Source organism: Erpetoichthys calabaricus, chromosome 8 (genome assembly GCF_900747795.2).
Source record: "Erpetoichthys calabaricus chromosome 8, fErpCal1.3, whole genome shotgun sequence".
Taxonomy (NCBI): domain Eukaryota; kingdom Metazoa; phylum Chordata; class Cladistia; order Polypteriformes; family Polypteridae; genus Erpetoichthys; species Erpetoichthys calabaricus.
Genome location: NC_041401.2, coordinates 190,171,677 through 190,191,813, shown reverse-complemented (window position 1 = coordinate 190,191,813; position 20,137 = coordinate 190,171,677). Strand labels below are relative to the sequence as shown.

Genomic DNA, 20,137 nt, shown 5'->3' with positions numbered 1-20,137 from the left:
AAATTAAAAATACTTTCATTCTTCTGAAGAGTACAGGTTTTGTTTTGATATTTTTGAGTTTCCACAAAATATTTATAATTTGCCATTTATTTATCTTTTTAAAATAATTTAGTTAGGTTATTCCAAGGTATATTAAAGCAAATTTTTTTTTTTTGAGGATTTGATTTTCATACTTTTTTTATTTTATTCTTTTTCATACTTTGTTCACAAATTTTTCTGTTAAGTTTATGCCTCTTTAAATAAACCCATAAGACTATGGCAGAGGAGGAAAGGATTTATATTGGCAAAGTAATGGTGCAGATGAGCGGTGGCGGCGCGTGCCTGTTGTCCTCACAGACTAACAGTCTTGCGCTGGTCTTGTTTGTGTGTTATCATCCAGTTGACGCGCAGAATATTTCTGGTGTGCACCACAAAAGCAACCGATAGTTTTATCATGAAAAATCCGTAGTATTATTTGTTTGTTTTTGTTAACTATATTTTTATCTTGCATTGTTCTTATTGTAACAATGTTGTAGTGGTAATAGAATTGAATCAACCTAATAATAATATTAATTTAACTGACTTTTTTTTTGTCGTCAAAAATTCTGCATGTAAAAACTTATTACTACACCACAAAACAAAATTTAATCTGTCAAAAAACCTTAAAAAAGGCATTGCTTTTCCCATCATTTTTACATTACCTTGAACGTATTCCACGATTATATTTTGATGAATATAGGCTATCTGTTATATTATATATAAGAGAAGTAAGCAATTTTATTTTTTATCTACCATAAACATCCTATATTTATTTTGTGGATTCAGTGGCTCTCTTTGTGATTTTTGTTAATTCATTAATGAATAAAATGCCATTTGTTTCGCAGCACCGTAGCTAACGTGTTACAATTTTTGTAAAAAAGTAATAGGAAGTTTTTTTTCATACATTCATAATCAAAAAAACAAATTTAATTAAGTTATCAAAATCAAAGGTAAAGTAGAGACCCCATGTTTCTGATTCGCTTTCATTAAATACATCTCAAGGACAATCATTGCAAATTTCTGGAATCAGTTTTGGACACAGGCTGTTTCTCACATGGACAACTTTATGTGGCATCTTCAAGGGTGAGAAAGTCCTAAGATGGAAAAACTAAAAACATGGTATATAACAAGGCACTTCAGTGAACAACACAAGCACATTAGTGACTCTTCATTGTGTGTTAATTTATTTTTATTATAAAAGTTGTGTTTTTTTTATTATATTTTTCTCAAACAATTTAAAAAAATTATATAATGGTCATTTTCAATATTTGGTTGAAAAATCCTTTCCAGTCAATGACTGCCTGAAGTCTGAACCCACAGTTGTCTCCTGTTCTTGCGTTTCCACTCTACGGATGCTTTGTCAATCCTTTGCTGTCGCTGTCTGGAGCTGCTGCTTGTTCCTTGGACTTTGTGCCATCAGTTTTGTCTTCAGCAGGTGATCTGCATGTCCAGTTGGGTTGAGGTCAGTTGATTGACTTGACCTTTGAAGAATATTCCACTACTTTGCCTTGTAAAGCACTTGGTTTCCCGTCGCATTATGTTTTGGCTCATCGTCTATCTGTATTGTGCAGTGTCGTCCTGCCAGTTTTGCAGCATTTGTCTGAATCTGAGCAGACAGGATAGCGCCCTGGACGCTTCAAAATTCATCTTCTCAGTTGTCCTATCATCAATAAACACCAGTGACCGACTCCCATTGGCAGCCGTGCATGATGAGGCCATAACAAGGTCTCCACCATGTTTCACAGATCATGTGCTATGCTACAGATCATGAGCCATTTCTTCTCTTCTCCATACTCTTCTCTGTCTATCATTCTGGTACATATTGATTTTAGTTTCCTTTGTCCCAGAACTGGACAAGCTTTTCTGACAAAGTCTAATTTAACCTTCCTGTGCTTGAGGATCACCAGTGGTTTGCATCTTGTGGTAAACCCTCTGTGTTTACTTTCATGAAGTCTTCTCTTGATTGTAGACTTTAACAATGACAGGCAGGTCTAGCTCCCAGAGAGTGGACTTGGTTTGGCTAAATATCGTGAAGGGGGTCTTCTACACCAAGGACAACAATTATGTAGCACTGTTGTCATAGATAGATAGATAGATAGATAGATAGATAGATAGATAGATAGATAGATAGATAGATAGATAGATAGATAGATAGATAGATAGATAGATATGAAAGGCACTATATAATAGATAGATAGATAGATAGATAGATAGATAGATAGATAGATAGATAGATAGATAGATAGATAGATAGATAGATAGATAGATAGATAGATAGATAGATAGATAGATAGATACTTTATTAATCCCAAGGGGAAATTCACATTCTCCAGCAGCAGCATGCTGATAAAAAACAATATTAAATTAAAGAGTGATAACAATGCAGGTATAACAGACAATAACTTTATATAATGTTAACGTTTACCCCCCCGGGTGGAATTGAAGAGTCGCATAGTTTGGGGGAGGAACGATCTCCTCAGTCTGTCAGTGGAGCAGGACGGTGACAGCAGTCTGTCGCTGAAGCTGCTCCTCTGTCTGGAGATGATCCTGTTCAGTGGATGCAGTGGATTCTCCATGATTGACAGGAGTCTGCTCAGCGCCCGTCGCTCTGCCACGGATGTCAAACTGTCCAGCTTCGTGCCTACAATAGAGCCTGCCTTCCTCACCAGTTTGTCCAGGCATGAGGCGTCCTTCTTCTTTATGCTGCCTCCCCTGCACACCACCGCGTAGAAGAGGGCGCTCGCCACAACCGTCTGATAGAACATCTGCAGCATCTTATTGCAGATGCTGAAGGACGCCAGCTTTCTAAGGAAGTATAGTCGGCTCTGTCCTCTCTTGCACAGAGCATCAGTATTGTCAGTCCAGTCCAGTTTATCATCCAGCTGCACTCCCAGGTATTTATAGGTCTGTATCCTCTCCACACAGTCACCTCTGATGATCACGGGGTCCATGAGGGGCCTGGTCCTCCTAAAATCCACCACCAGCTTCTTAGTTTTGCTGGTGTTCAGTTGTAGGTGGTTTGAGTCGCACCATTTAACAAAGTCCTTGATTAGGTTCCTATACTCCTCCTCCTGCCCACTCCTGATGCAGCCCACGATAGCAGTGTCATCAACGAACATTTGCACGTGGCAGGACTCTGAGTTGTATTGGAAGTCCGATGGCTGAACAGGACCGGAGAAAGTACAGTCCCCTGCGGCGCTCCTGTGCTGCTGACCACAATGTCAGACCTGCAGTTCCCAAGACGCACATACTGAGTTCTGTCTGTAAGATAGTCCACGATCCATGCCACCAGGTATGAATCTACTCCCATCTCTGTCAGCTTGTCCCTAAGGAGCAGAGGTTGGATGGTGTTGAAGGCGCTAGAGAAGTCCAGAAACATAATTCTAACAGCACCACTGCCTCTGTCCAAGTGGGAGAGGGATCGGTGTAACATGTAGATGATGGCATCCTCTGCTCCCACCTTCTCCTGGTATGTGAACTGCAGATGGTAGAGGGCGTGGTGGAGCTGTGGCCTCAGGTGATGAAGCAGCAGCCGCTCCATGGTCTTTATCACATGCGACGTCAGAGCGACAGGCCTGAAGTCATTTAGCTCACTAGGATATGATACCTTTGGGACTGGGGTGATGCATGATGTTTTCCAAAGCCTCGGGACTCTCCCCTGTTCCAGGCTCAGGTTGAAGATGCGCTGTAGAGGACTCCCCAGCTCTCTCCTATGCTGGTATCAACAGAAGGATGGGTGGAGGGTGCAGTACTCTGAGGTGAGAGTGGGTTAGGGTGGTGGTCTTCTACCAAATGGTTGATTTGCCTACTCGTGGTTTTTCTGCTGTCTCTCTAATGGGATTATTTTGTTTTGTCAGCCTAATGGTGGACTCTTATTTACTTACATGGACAGCTCTTTGGACCTCCTATTGAGAGTTCATAGTGACAGCTTCTAAATGCAAATTCCACACTTGGAATCAACTCCTGGCCTTCTACCTGCTTAATAGTTAATGAAATAATGAGGGGCCTGCACACACCTGGCTATGGAACAGCCTGTCGGTCAAATGTCCAAATACTTCTGAGCCGCCGGAAATGGGAGGGCTGTCATTCATACAATATAAGACCCTTAAATTTAAGCTGAAATCCTACTTTTCTATCACATAGTGATTGCTTTATTTCATATCCTTTGTGGTGGTGTCCAGAGCCAACATTTTGAAAATTGTGTTGCTGTCCAAATACTTATGGACCTGACTGTATGCAGATATGAGAATAGTGTCCTGAGTGAAAGGTAGTGACAAGTTGAGGAGTTTAGAGAAGTACAGTCAATCCTCCACTCTTATTGGGCTCTCTTTGTAGGGCCTGACTTTGCACATTTGGGCTTAGAGCCCAAGTATTGCACTTCACTTTGCAGGCATAATTGTGACATAAAACTTGATTTGTTTTGAGTGAAGACATGCAATAAAAATACGGGCAACCTTTCTAGTTTAGAATGGTAGAGTGGACAATGCTGGTGAAGCGCCTGGTAGTTTAATAATTGGCTGTTCAAACTTGCATGCATTGCTGCAAAGCCCGTGAATGGGCGCGGTTGTTAATACAAAAGTAAAAAATTAGGTTACTGATAAAATCGCACAAATACTCAGAAGCTGAGTGCACTGAACTGTCTAGAGGGCAACAAAAGGTGAACATCTCGTCATCTTTGACGATTAGCTCATCCCAGGAGACGTATGATAGGTTTAGCCTGGCAGAACCAGCTCGATATTTAAAACAGCAGAGCTACCACAAGAGGTGGTCTCCTGACCGAGTTCTGCTCTGCAGATTAATTCAACAGGAATTCTGTTTTTACGACATACTTCTTGACTGTGTCTCAGTCTGCTTGGGTACGACTACAGATGCCCTGGCATTAGGTCTGTGCATAGAGCATCTCAAGGCCCTGATCCCAATTACATTTACATTCCACGTGAAATGTGCTGAGTGACTCCAGCTATGCAGTTGAACAGCAGGAGAATAAGTCCACGTTCAGTTGTTTTGTCATGTGCACACAGTACAAGGGGACTGTCACTTATGTGGGAGTCTGGTGACGGCAATAATCAGGCGAGAAACACAACGGCATTTGCCACACAGGCCTTGTGACCTGGCGATAGACCCAAGTCTACTGGTACAAGTGCCAGCGCCCCTCCGCCATTTACATAATAACAGAGTGAGCACTGAGCAAATGAGAACACGGCTTCTTCTTTATTTATTTATTTATTTTTTGCTGGCTGCTCACTTTCTGCAGACACGTCTACAAATTGCTCCGTGTGTTTTGTGTTTGAGCTGTCACTTGCATCTGGAATTACAAGGCAGGCTCACGTCGGAGCCCTCAAGGAAGTGGGATCCGACCGCAATGAATGGAGTCGCAATGGAGTGTTCAACTGACAGGAGTGAAATGGGAAAGCGATCTTTATATTTACCTGACAAGGAATTAGTCACAGAACAGCAACGAGGAGATGGACCATTAAACACCTGAGGACAGGGTGCAAGGCAATTGGTTTTTAGACATTTTCAGTAACAAAATTGTTCATTTTGGAAGTTTGCAAATTGAACAGATTGCATATTTTTTTTTGTACGAGGGCTGAATTTGCTTATGCAAAAAAAAAAAAAATACTTTGACGACCTGAACATCTGCTGCCATTCGTTGAAATTAAACAGCACTTGGAACAAAAAGAAATGCATCTGGTGTTAAAACTACTCCTCCAGATTAAAACTTGGATAGACAGGTAGTAAGGCACTATATGATAGATAGATAGATAGATAGATAGATAGATAGATAGATAGATAGATAGATAGAGGCACTGTCGACCCCTTGAACCCTCAGACCACATGTCAAGACACCAGGTAAAAGTCCAAAGATGAATATTTATTATAATAATAAAGTGCACAAAGCACCACCACTCCACTATACTCAATAATAATCAAATAGACAATCCTCCAATCTCCCAGACACTTAGCCACCCTGCCTCCCAACTCAGCTTGTCTGTCTGGGATTTCCCAGAGTCCTTTATAGTCCGTGACCCGGAAGTGTTTCTGTCCCTCGGTCCATGTGACTTCTATCACTTCCGGGTCAGGTAAAACTTCTTTTCTTCATCAGCCCGGAAGCACTTTATTTCTTCCAACCATGTGACTGGGATTTACTTCCGGGCTGTATGGAAAATAAACGTCTCCCCTGGCAACCCCAACGTTATCCAGCAGGGCTGTGTATTAAAACTCCATAGACCATGAAGCCTTGCTGGAATTCGGGGCATCTCCATGTTCCAAGGAGGGCTCCATCTAGCAGCCTTGGCGTATTGGTCGGGATGAATGGCCGGCCATATCCCACAATAGATAGATAGATAGATAGATAGATAGATAGATAGATAGATAGATAGATAGATAGATAGATAGATAGATAGATAGATAGATAGATAATGCATCCACTAGGTGGGGTTACTGAGCCCCAAACCCCACACAGACTGAGAAATCTGCAGTCACAGGTTCAAATAAAGTGATTTTATTTTTTTAAAGTACTTTTTCAGGCTCCTCTATGACCATTGTGCACAGCACGGTACAACAAAGTGAATTGAAACCCTTCCTCTTTCTCCTCTTCCGTTCTACTTCTCTTCCGCCGCACAAGTATTGTCATCCACCTCCCAGCTCCGACTCCTGATTGGCCCTGACATGCCCACCTGTCTGGATGGCCACTTTTTATGGCAAAATGGCCAGAAGGGGTGGAGCTTTCTGGAGACGTGGGAACTTACTGGGCTGTGGAAAAAGGAGAGGATACCATTAGCGACAGCACCTCTTTGTGTCCCAGGGCGGTAGTGTTTACCACAGTTGAGTTCGTCAGGGGACAAGAATTTTGACATTCTTGATATTCTTCTGCTGTGAAACATTCTGACCTGTCATTGTTTACACACGTCTTAAACAACTATGATCGTACACTGATAATTTCTGTATTATATACGTATATCTATTATTTATTTATTATATTACATATCTTACACATCAATATTGCTGCTACTTCTTTGTCTTGTCTTTGCACAATGTCTTGTCTTGTTTGTATTTTAATTTTAAATTTAAATTTTAATTCTATTTTTAATTCATTATTTGCACATCATGTTGTTACACTGTGGACCTTGAGCTTCACAATTTCGTCTATCTGTATACTTGTATATGGTTGAGATGAAATTAAAGTTCACTCTGACTTTGATATGTGACAATAGACAGATAGGCACTATATGCCAGATATCTTAACAGATAGATGGATATGAAAGACACCTTACAGGATATGGACACAGAGATGCATTCAAATAGATCTGAAATGCACAGACCGCTCATGGTGAAATAAGTTATCTAATAATGAGAAATAATAATTATAGCAGGCTGAAGTTCAAGGCAGGAACCATCACTGGACAGGACACAAGTACACTGTGGGGAACACTCGGACCACAGTCACCTCATTCTAATTTAGAGTTGCCATTCTATCAAATCTGCATGAGTGTGTGATATGGATAGACAGATAGATGTAAAAGGCACTATATAATACACTAGTAAAATATGCAGACCTTTGGCCACATGCATTTCTCCATCTTTGTTGGTCTTACATTCTGTATCCTGCACTTGATGCTGAGCAGATTTTGGTAGATAGACAGATATTAGGTGAACTTCACAAAATATAGAGACCAATCTCGATGTGAGATGTTGGAATTTCAAAACTTTTGTACAGCTTGCTCTATCTGAAATATCTCAATGAAAACTGAACTGTCCTGATGGTTGCCTCTAAGAATCTTCTTCTTCTTTTGGCTGCTCCCAATTAGGGGTTGTCACAGCGGATCATCTTGTTCCATATCTTCCTGTCCTCATCATCTTGCTCTGTCACCCCCATCCCCTGCATGTCCTCTCTCAGCACATCAATAAACCTCCTCTTAGGCCTTCCTCTTCTCCTCTTCCCTGGCATCTCTATCCTTAGCACCCTTCTCCCAATATCCCCAGCATCTCTCCTCTGCACATGTCCAAACCAACGCCCTCTCGCCTCTCTGACTTTGTCTCCCAACTGTCCAACCTGAGCTGACCCGCTAATGTCCTCATTTCTAATCCTGTCCATCCTCATCACACCCATCTTTAACTCTGCCACCTCCTGTGCCACCGTCTACAGCTCATGTAACACAGCTGGTCTCACTACCATCCTGTAGACCTTCCCTTTCACTCTTGCTGATACCCGTCTGTCACAAATCACTCCTGACACTCTTCTCCACCCACTCCTCCCTGCCTGCACTCTCTTTTTCACCTCTCTTTCACAATCCCCCTTACTCTGTACTGTTGACCCCTAAGAATAAGTGTGCTACATTTCAGTGAAATTGGTCCACTGGTGGACAAGTCATTTCATGCAGGCAGACAGACAGACAGACAGACAGACATGGCTGTCCCAGTGGATGCTTTTCACAATCTGTGCGACCTCCCCTGACTGACATCGCAGACATCTTTGAGAGTCCTCAGGAGCGCAACTAGTCAGACTCGGTAGTACGGAGAGCCAAGGGTTTAAAGAATGGAACTTGAGCATGAGGACACGGTTAGCAAACCTCAAAAAAACGTGAGATAGTTATTTCTTCAGGCCAAAAACAATAAACACTTGAAGTAAGTGATCAAGTAGTGTGGTGGAGTGGAGGACTTTAGGGACCTTCAGATCTCAACTTGTGCTGTTTTTTTGGACCATCCTGGTGAATTGGATGGACGAGCCTGTTGGGATGAATGGCCTGCTCTTGTCAAACACTGTTCAGATGTTCTAGTGAAGTAATTGGGTGGCCTGCACTTATTGGGCAGCACCTTTTAATTATTCAATGTATAAACATGTACTTTATATAGTGCCTTTTATCACACAAATAATACGCAATGATATCATGCTTGTTGTTAAAAGTCGTGTTTATAAACTGTGCATAGTGAAAAGTGGTTGTGAAATACAATGATTGATTAATTTGCTGGGTAGCATGGCCTCTCGATAAGAAGACCAGGGTTCATGTCCTGGGTGCCCGCTGTGTGGAGTTGGCATGTTCTCTTCGTGTCCACATGGGGTTCCTGCAGGTGTGCCAGGGTTTGCTCCATTTTAGGCAGTGTCTGCCAGGTGTATCCTGATTGGTCCATATTGGCCAGTATTTGCCATTTGTACCCAGGTGACTGCACTTTAGCCAGCGTCCAGTGTCCTCCCACAGTCCAAAGGATTACAGGTTAGGCAGATTGGCATTACTGAATTGACCCCTGATTGGCACATGTGGGTTTGTGACCTTAGATGGTCTGGAGCCCTGTCCTGAGGTTGTTCCTGCCTTGCCCCCGATACTTCCAGATGCCCCACGACTCTGCCCCGGATAAGCAGGTGGCAGAAATGGATTGATTGAGTTGCTTCTTGCTGTAATTTGTAACCTAAAGAGCTTCATATATATGGGGTTTATAAGGTCATTACTGTCCCGTGTGCCAAGTACAAAGGAATTCTAACTTGTATTTGCTGATCAACACGCAGAACGTTGCCATTCTACAGCGTTAAAGGTTAGTAGAGCTACGTGGCCTTGAAACATATGCCTTCCATTCTGGAAAAATCTCAGATCATATTTAGTATATGAAGCGTGTAACAAAAAGCAGACAAAAATCTAATTATACTCTCTGACGCTGATTATTGCAAAGGCGCTAATCTGCAAATCCACTGGAAATTATTGACTTTTAGTAAAGGTGGCTTTTGTCAACAGTACACTTTTTTAAACAGTAAACTTGTCTCTGCCTACCATGTTGATAAACTAATAATTCCCATATTTTCATACATTTCATGTATATTCTGTGGGACATGAGCACAGTTTTCTGATATTTCCTCATTGGTGCTCAGATCAGTTTGCTTTTCATCATGTCACCTTGCTGTGCTTTCTCTGCCATTTGATATGCGCTAACAGAGAGAGGGATGCTGTTTATTATGTTAAGTTTCAGTTTAACACGTAATTCCTGCTGCGGTGCCAACCTGTAACTGTGAATTCAGAGCTGGGACTTCTGCATGGGTCAGGGGTTCATAATCAGCATACGCAGGCCCCCCGATGGCGTCTTCAGTGAAGGTGCCTGATTTGAAGTGGAGCCTGGTGTCACTTTAGCAGTTTGATTCGTCTCAGGCCGGGAGTCTTGCTTTGCAGAATCGAAGGAGCCCCTGGATGGCTGCATTTTTAGCCGGTGTCTGCCAGGTGCGCCTGGATGGCTCTAAACTGTGCCCAGATGCCTGTATTTTAGCCATTTTTTGCCAGGTGAGTCCAAAAGGCTCCTTTTTAGTCCATGTTGTCTGCGAGGTGTGCCCAGTTGACTTCATTTTAGCCAGTGTCTGCCAAGTGTCCCCAGAAAGCCTCCATTTTAACCAGTGGCTGGTAGGTGTGTCAAAATGGTGGTATTTTAGCCAGTGTCTGCCATGTCTACCTGGGTGGCTCTATAAAGACCAGGATCTGTGCTCAGATGGCTACACTTTAGCTGGTACTTGCCAGGTGAGCACTATCCCCATAGATGTAAGAAGAGGAGGCCCCTCATTGACACCATCTTTGCTGTCGGGCAGCATCATAAAAAAAAAATGTCTCATTTAAACCTTTATGTTTGGAAAACACAGTGCAGGACCATGGCCAACATACTGTAGGTTAGAGGACTTTTCAAAGCTGGTACCCACTAGTTGCATTCTCGTCCTAGTTGAGGACCCTTTTAATACGCTTCCAACGTCATTTGTGACATTACTTAACGTGATTAATCCGAATCAAGGTTGTGAGCACCAGAGGTTAGGCTGGCAGTTTTGGGAGTAATTCAGGAAACAGACCAGGATACCCCATGTAAGTGTAACAATCTAACTATTAAAGACTTATTTTATTTTGGGTAAATAATTATTGGCGTTTTTTTTTTAACACGTTTTACTTTGTATGTTGATGTGGTGTTCACTAAATCCACGTCTCGAGTTGGACTTCAGCAAACCTGTCTTTAGTAAAACTGCCACTAAGATGTGGGCACAGATGAGCCGCTCTTCTGTGGTGTGGAGAGTCTCATTATCACAAAATGCCAGGTTGCTTTCAAACAGGATCCTGCCAGGTGCCACAGCTTCTAAGGACAGTTGCAGATTGGTGTTTTCCAGACAAGGTGTTGTGTCAGTTCATTTAGTGATGCCATTTAAAGAGACGATTAAAAAAGTAAGTGGGTGCTTTAGGCCTTGCCGGTTTAATTGAGGCAGCATGGCGGAGGCAAAGTGGAAAAGTTCTCTCTTGTCCTTTTTTATTTTCTTACTATCCCCACTCCTGACGTCACGCTTCCTCCTCCCCTCGGCCCACAGCCTTTGTCTCATATTAGCGTGAATATATCACCCCTGCAAGCGAACTCTGATTCTTAGCGTGATGAGAGAAGTCGCAAAATCAACCGGAATTCTATGGCAAATTCTAGAAAAAAACTCGATCTAAATCCGTTATGTAGTTCTCTCGCGAAAAGTGGACAGACGTTGGATTTTATACAGAGAGATGTTTGTCTGTATATTAGAGCACCGGCCATCCATAGTGAAACAAGACAGTGAGGAGGGTCCTGCCGGGCTCCCCACTCCTGATGTCACGCATCCCCCTCCCCTCGGCCCACAGCCTCTGTCTCTGATTAGCGTGAATATATCACTCCTGCAAGCTAACTATGATATTTAGCGTGATGAGCAAAGTCACAAAATCAACTGGAATGTTCAAGTAAATTCTAGAAAATCCGTGAAGTAGTTCTCTTGTGAAAAGCGGATAGACATAGAAACGGGTCTAAAAAACTATAAGAAATGTCACGCTTGGACCACAAAATTTTTAAAACCGTTTCTTAACGAGCACCTATGGGCCAAGGGTAACCTACATTCCAAATACAGTCCCAAGTCCTCATGGGTCGGGAGACTTTGTGATGAGTGAGTCAGTGGTATTTGGCTTTTATATGTATATAGATAGGGCGGCACGGTGGCGCAGTGGGTAGCGCTGCTGCCTCGCAGTTGGGAGACCCGAGGACCTGGGTTCAGTTCCCGGGTCCTCCCTGCGTGGAGTTTGCATGTTCTCCCCGTGTCTGCGTGGGTTTCCTCCCACAGTCCAAAGACATGCAGGTTAGGTGGATTGGCGATTCTAAATTGGCCCTAGTGTGTGCTTGGTGTGTGGGTGTGTTTGTGTGTGTCCTGCGGTGGGTTGGCACCCTGCCCGGGATTGGTTCCTGCCTTGTGCCCTGTGTTGGCTGGGATTGGCTCCAGCAGACCTCCGTGACCTTGTGTTCGGATTTAGCGGGTTGGAAAATGGATGGATGGATGTATATAGATATACTATTGTATATACACTCATCAGTCGCAACATTAAACCCACCTACCTATTGCTGTGGAGGTCCCCCTCGTGCCACCAAAGCATCCCTGACCCGTCGAGGCATGGACTGAAGACCTCTGAAGGTGTCCTGGCACTAAGACGTTAGCAGCAGATCCTTCAGGTCCTGTAAGTTGCGAAGTGGGACCTCCATGGATCGGACTTGTTTTTCCAGCACATCCAATAGATGCTTGACTGGATTGAGATTTGGGGAACCGGGAGGCCAAGTCAACACCTTGAACTCTGTGTCAAGTTCCTCAAACCATTCCTGAACAATTTTTGAAGTGTGGCATTATCCCGCTGAAAGAGGCCACTGCCATCAGGGAATTCCACTGCCATGAAGGTCTGCAGCAAACTTTAGGTGGGTGGTACACATCAAAGTAACATCCTCATGAATACCAGGACCCAAGGTTTTCTAGCCGAACGTTTCCAGAGCACCACATTTCCATCTTCCCATAGTGCACCCGGCTGCCATCTCTTCCCCAGGTAAACGAAGCCCACGCCCCCAGCCGTCCTCATGATCTAAAAGAAAATGGGATTCATCAGAACAGACCTCCTTCTTCCATTGCTCCACGGTCCAGTTCTGACACTCACATGTCCATGGTAGGTGCTTTTGGCGGTGGACAGGGGTCAGCATGGGCACTCTGACCAGTCTGTGATGTACTGTGTGTTCTCTCATGGCTAGGATTAGGTTCTTCAGCCATTCTTCATTAACTCTCCAGAACAGACAGGACAGCCTTCACTCCTCACACATATCAATGACCCTTGGGCCTCCATGGTGCTGTCAGCGGTTTACTGGTTGTCGTTCCTTGGGCCGCTGTTGGTAGGTAATGATCACTGTATACTGGTAAAAAAACAAGACCTGCCATTTTTAAGATGCTCTGACCCAGTGGTCTAGCCATCACAGTGTGGCCCTTGTCACAGTCGCTCAGATCATCTTTTCATGCTTGGCCATATTTCCAGCTTTCAACACATCACCTTCAAGAACTGACTGCTCACTTGCTGCCTGATACATCCCACCCACTAACACGTGCCATTGTTATGAGCTAATCAGTGTTCTTCACTTCACCTGTCACTGGTTTTACTGGTATGGCTGACTGGTGTGCGCTAATTTCAGAGAGAAGGAAAGTAAGCAGTTAACACCCGACACATCCCCTTCCCCAACCTCTCCTAACTCCTGAAACGTGGCTGCTGAACTGGGAGATTTGAAATTCCCCGTCTCCGCCATTCCGCCTGTCTTTTGTTTGTTCGCCATGTCTCTCATGGCCAGGAGACCGAGCTGATTACAATTTATATTCACTGCCTTTGGTATTCCGTCCTTGTGCTTCCTAGAGGATTATGTAAAGGACATTAATGTACTGGAGTGTTCATTTACTGGGTGATATTGAGTGGTGTGGAAAAGTAATCGTAACCCATCCTGATTTCCTTAATTATTGATTTTTTTTCCCCACACTTAATGTTTTCAGGTCTTTAGAACCAAAGTGTAATATTAGAGAAGAGGGTGCTGGAGCGAGCACATGAGACTGAGAAAATGTCTCCGCCAAAGCTGCAGAATTACAAATGGCTGCTCACATTGCCTGTCATTCCAGCATTATAGCCTTAGGCCAGTTGTTCCCAAGTTCAGTTCTAGTGGGATCCCTGAGGGTGCAGATTTTTAATTTTCATCAAATGCACAATCTGTGCATCATTCTTACTTTGAGTTCATCGCATTGCTTAGTGAGCTGTCCTGTTTAAAATAAAATACTGAAATACTCCACTAAATGCAGTAAGACTGCGCTGTTTTGGTCTGCGGTCAATCAGAAGGACATAGCAGTGCCAGAAAAAAGTCTAAAGAAGGGCAACAAGGCTGAGCTATGAGGAGAAAATAAAGGAGTTGAACCTTTTCAGTTCAAGCCAATGGACCCTAAGAGGTGACATAACCGAAGTGTTTAAAATTATGTGCTGGGCTACCCGTCTAAGATGGTTTGACAGCAAAGTAATCAACGTACACCTCAGCGTTAACATTTGTGGTGCACCATGCATGTCTCTGTTAAAAGCCATTTGGTATGGCATTTGTAAGAGCAGTGTTAATGTTTGTGATGCGCCATCTGTTGGAATGACAAATAAAATGCATGTCTCTGTTATATGCCACATGGTATGGAATTTGTAAATGTAGTGTTGATATTTGTGATGTATCATCTGTTGGAGTAACAAATACTGCACATATGTCATTGTTATATGCTGGGCCGGATTAAGATCTTTAAAGGCCCTAAGCACTTAAAAGATTTTGGTGCCTCCCAACCTCTGTTATTACTATTTTATTGTTCTTTTATTATTGTTCTAGCCATCCACTGCGGCTACGCCCGTGTAGTAGTGAAACAGGACTAACTTTAAAAATCAATAAACAGAAAGGTATCACCAGCTAAGCGTACACTCCAACACGCAGAGGTAGACCGACTTAAACGGAGGCTGGCATGTGAGTGAGGACGGCCCTGCCCGGCTCCCCACTCCTGACATCACGCTTCTCCCTCCCCTCGGCCCGCAGCCTCTGTCTCGGATTAGTGCGAATATATCACTCCAGTAAGCGAACTATGATTTTTAGCGTGATGAGAGAAGTCACAAAATCAACCGGAATGTTCAAGCAAATTCTAGAAAAAAACAATCTAAATCCGTGAAGAAGTTCTCTCGCTCGCTAGGCAGATGTAAGGTACGCCCCGAGGCTGGCATGTGAGTGAGGAGGGCCTCGGCCCGCTGTGTCTCTCTCACACAAGTCAGTTGGTATCGCAAGCGAACTATGATACTTAGCGCAATGAAAGAAGTCGCAAAATCAACCGGAATGTTCAAGCAAATTATAGAAAAAACCCGATCTAAATCCGTTAAGTAGTTCTCTCGTGAAAAGCGGGCAGACAGACAGATGTTGGATTTGATATATATAGAGATATGTAGGTATGTATGCAATTTTTCATTTAATGTGCAAGCCCCTTTTTGTGGAACCTGGTTGAGCTGCGCCATTTGCAGTTTTGCACCATATGGTCCGTGGTAAATCTGGAAATGGAAACGTTTTGTGGTGCCCCCCTTTCCTTAATGCCTTAAGCACATGCTTATGTTGCTTAATGGTTAATCAAGCCCTGATTAAATGCCATTTGATATGGGATTTATAAATGCAGTATTAATGTTTGTGATGTACCATCTGTTGGAAAGTATTTTGTAATGCATTGCATTTCTTATTCCAACAGATAATGTGTCACATTTTTAGTGATAAGATGCACTGCTTCAAATATTAGTGATACCCTACCTGTTAGAATAACACATTTAATTCATATCTCTCTGTTATATGCCATTAGAAATGGGATTTGTAAATGCAGTGCTGTTTGTGATGCGCCATCTGTTGGAATGACAAATCCAACACATATTTTTCTCTTTGGTACCATTTGGTGTGGGATTTGTAAGTTCAGTTGTAATGTGCATGATGCACCATCTACTGGAATAACAGAGACATAGCAACAGGACACAGGCACAGATACTCCGACATATTGGCAGGCCCTTGTCCTTTTATTAAGGTGGATTTCTGTGTGTAATGTGGTATTCTTTGGGTCGTTCCCCGAAAAGGAGGGGCCACCCTGAGAACCCCCTGGGTATTCACGTCCAGTACAAAGGGAGCTGAGGAGTGGTTTCTTCTATTTCAGAGGAGTCTTTGTGAGTATTGTTTTTCATTTGGATTTTCTAGCTATTTTTTTTTGCCTTATTTGTTGGTTTCTGCCATCAGATTATATTTCTCTGACTTTGTTACTTTCAATTGCTTTTTTGGCAAGTTCTTTTTGCTCGTTTTTTGAAACCTTGTTGTTGTTTTTTCTGTTTTGTTTTTATAAATCCTTCATTTTTGAAGATTTTGGTGAGGCTTGTCTCTGTTCAAGCCAGAGTTTTGCAGACTTCTCTCTCTTGTTAGGCGTTTTTGACATTTTGAACTCTATAGCCACTTTTCCATGTTGAAGCCAGCAGGGAGTAGCTGGGGCCTGGCTGATTCAAGGTGAGTTTGAGAAGATCCTGACCTTCTTCTGGTGGTACTTTTGAAGGCCTCACACCCTTTCCTCATGTAGGAGACTCCATTGACTTTGCTGATAGACGTAGTTTCTCTGTCACTTCTGTTCAACTGTCTGTTGTCACCAAAGCTGTGCCTAAGGATCAGGCCTGCTATGATATCATTACAGAAACAACGGGGGACTTCTTAGCATGTATAAGGTTATGGTGGGGGGGGGGGGGATATCCAGGACCATGGTGGCAATGACAGATCCCACAGTTTGACCAGTTCATTGGAAGATGCCAACTGAATTTCATGTTGTGGGGGCAAAGCCAAAGATTAATTGGATTTGGTGGGAATGAGAATGTATACAGTGTCTATAATTAATCAATCTGAACGGTCCTAAAATACATTTCCTTTTCAGACCCGAAAACTCACCTGACTAGCTACGCCAGTGTGTGTAACTGTTAACTTTAAGGAGATTTCGTTCATACAAACTTGTTGGCAGACTTTTCCCTGGAAAAAGTCTTTTGGCACTCAGGTTTAAAGTTGATACTGAGGACAAAGTGAGGGAACTGCCTGGAAATTTTTTTGTGCCCCATTTATTCTGATCGCATCCAGTAGTCCAAACTCTTTTGTTTTATTTAGAAGGTAAAAGTAAAAGAGAGAACACGGAATTGACATGTCATTGAAGAATACACAGTAGCGGGTGTGCTAATGGAAACAGACAACTGTGTCCTAAACTGTTCATTTATTAAGAGTGTTGTACACACCGAAGTGCTACCTGCATTCTCACGTGTTCTCAAAGGCACTGCATTGAATAAAGCTCAGTTAACAAATACATTAGGCACTTATTGAAAACGTTTTGCCAAATTTTTCATTGTTTTTTTTTTTTTACCCTTACACCAGAAAGAAACAAAGTGGTCCAGAAGTAAAGAAAATGCATCTTTCTGTAAAACATAAAGCCAATGCTCTCAAAGTCATCATTTATAACTCCTCATCAATGGCCTGGGCTCAGTTTGCTTTATTCTTTCTTTGTTTCCACAGTAACAAAGACGGTGTGTGCAGAGCAGTGTGATGGCCGATGTTTCGGGCCCTACGTCAGCGACTGCTGCCATCGAGAGTGTGCGGGAGGCTGCGCCGGACCCAAGGACACCGACTGCTTTGTACGTCACTTCTCAGCCCTTTTACATTTCCAGCTCCACTTCCTTTTTTTTAGACCATGTAAAAGAATACGGCATGTTTTCATTTTTACTCATCGAAGACAAGCTTGAACAGAGTAAAGAAAATGAAACGGCCGTGTACCTGCAGTTAAACAGTAAAGAAACACAGGATAAAGACAATCAGCAGAGTCAGATGTGAATGGCTAGGCAAAGAAAAAGTGAAACAATAAAAGGGCTGTGCCGGGAAATGAAAGGCAGTGTCGTCGTCTGGCACCCATACCATATGTAATACTACAAGTGTGTGTGTGTACACAGCGAGAGATAGGAAAGGCACTATATAATAGATAGATAGATAATGTGAAAGGCACTATATAATAGATAGATAGATAATGTGAAAGGCACTATATAAGCACTTTGTGATGGATAGATAGACAGATTGATACATATTCTGAGAATTTTCAGGTAATGAATACAAAAATTTCAAGGTAAGATGGTTGTACATGCTAATCATGGCAACAGTGTGTTACATGTTAAATAGCACATGTAAGCAAGAATGTCACATGACACAATCAGCATTCTATCTATCTATCTATCTATCTATCTATCTATCTATCTATCTATCTATCTATCTATCATATAGTGCCTTTCATTATCTATCTATCTATCTATCTATCTATCTATCTATCTATCTATCTATCTATCTATCTATCTATCTATCTATCTATCTATCTATAGTGCCTTTCATTATATCTGTCTATCTATTATATAGCACCTTTTTCATCTATCTATCTATCTATCTATCTATCTATCTATCTATCTATCTATCTATCTATCTATCTATCTATCTATCTATCTATCTATAGTACCTTTCATATCTATCTATCTATCTATCTATCTATCTATCTATCTATCTATCTATCTATCTATCTATTATATAGTACCTTTCATATCTATCTATCTATCTATCTATCTATCTATCTATCTATCTATCTATCTATCTATCTATCTATCTATCTATCTATCTATCTATCTATCTATAGTGCCTTTCATTATATCTGTCTATCTATTATATAGCACCTTTCATATCTATCTATCTATCTATCTATCTATCTATCTATCTATCTATCTATCTATCTATCTATCTATCTATCTATCTATCTATCTATCTATCTATTATATAGTGCCTTTCATATCTATCTATCTATCTATCTATCTATCTATCTATCTATCTATCTATCTATCTATCTATCTATCTATCTATCTATCTATTATATAGTGCCTTTCATATCTATCTATTGTGCCTTTCATTATCTATCTATCTATCTATCTATCTATCTATCTATCTATCTATCTATCTATCTATCTATCTATCTATCTATCTATCTATCTATCTATCTATCTATCTATCTATCTATCTATCTATCTATTATATTGTGTCCTTTATTTCTATCTAGCTATCTATCTGCTCAGTGAATAAATTTGAATATTTTATCAATGAATTTATTTGTGAGCTGCCCGGGAAGCCTCATGTGGAAAGGTAATGAACATTTCTTTTTTGCAGCAGAACATTTAAAGATAATTTAGTTTTAACTGAAAACACACACACACACACACACAGAGGGTCCTGTGCAGCCTTTGTATCTTCAGCCAAGTGCATAAAGGCATTTAATCTGAGTAACATTCCAGCAGCTCCAAGGCCACTAGGTTTGAATTTTCTTGGTAAAAATAGTAGCATTATATGAAGCGATGTAATTATACAGCAGATTTCAATCCTTTTAAATGTCAGCCTTAGTTATTCTTATTTAACCTTTCAAAAGGTGTTCCAAGTTGCTCATTGAAAGTGGCGCTTTCATTTAGATTTTTCTTCTTTTTTCATTTATTTGAAATAATTTATTAAATTTAACGTTGAGGAAAATAAAACTGACATTACATATTCATGTTGTTGTTGTTGTTATTATTATATACCAATACATGCAAATCTACCAAATGCACTTGTGCATTGCCAGTGTTTGATTTGTAATTTGTGTATAATACTGTACTGTACTGTATATCAGGCCCCGGTGACCCTGAATTGGCCTGAGTCTTTTTGAAATTGTTGTGTGATGTTGAATTTAAGCCAACTGTGTGTGGCACATTAGGTAGTTAGTGCTGTCGCCTTTTGAATCTCATAACTAGCTGATGCCCATGTCAAATTTATTTTTTTGTCTTGTAGTTTTTCTGCTGGAAGTCTTGTTTTCCTCACATATTATAATCCATTTAATTTTGTCTCCTGCTCGTCACTGATTGTAGGCTCAAAGTGCTTGAAAAAGTTTTGACTGAATGTCAGAAATACAGCAGTAAGGCACATGAATGTCAAAGGCAGGGGGGCTCCGTGTGGCTGATGCCTCGAAATTAGCTTTGTGGATGTCAAAGGCCACGTTTTGGAGTTGAGGCCTACTGTGCACAGGGTCGACCATGTCTGAGAATGTTCAATGTAATGTAATGTGGTTATTAAACCACATATTTATAGGAAATTTAGAAACTGTAAGTACAGGAGCAATGAAACAAACCATTGATGTCATTAGTTGTAGTCGAAATTAGCTCAGTATTAGCACTATGTATAGCACTGATGTAAG

The 20,137-nt window shown here is 41.7% G+C and overlaps 1 protein-coding gene across 1 annotated transcript in view; it reads left to right on the top strand.

The window, feature by feature from the left end:
• The window catches only part of LOC114656393 (receptor tyrosine-protein kinase erbB-4-like), an 833,421-nt gene that overhangs the window by 593,611 nt on the left and 219,673 nt on the right, over positions 1–20,137 (top strand). The window contains 1 exon segment of the mRNA XM_051930298.1: positions 17,407–17,525. Coding sequence (XP_051786258.1) covers positions 17,407–17,525 — 119 coding nt within the window.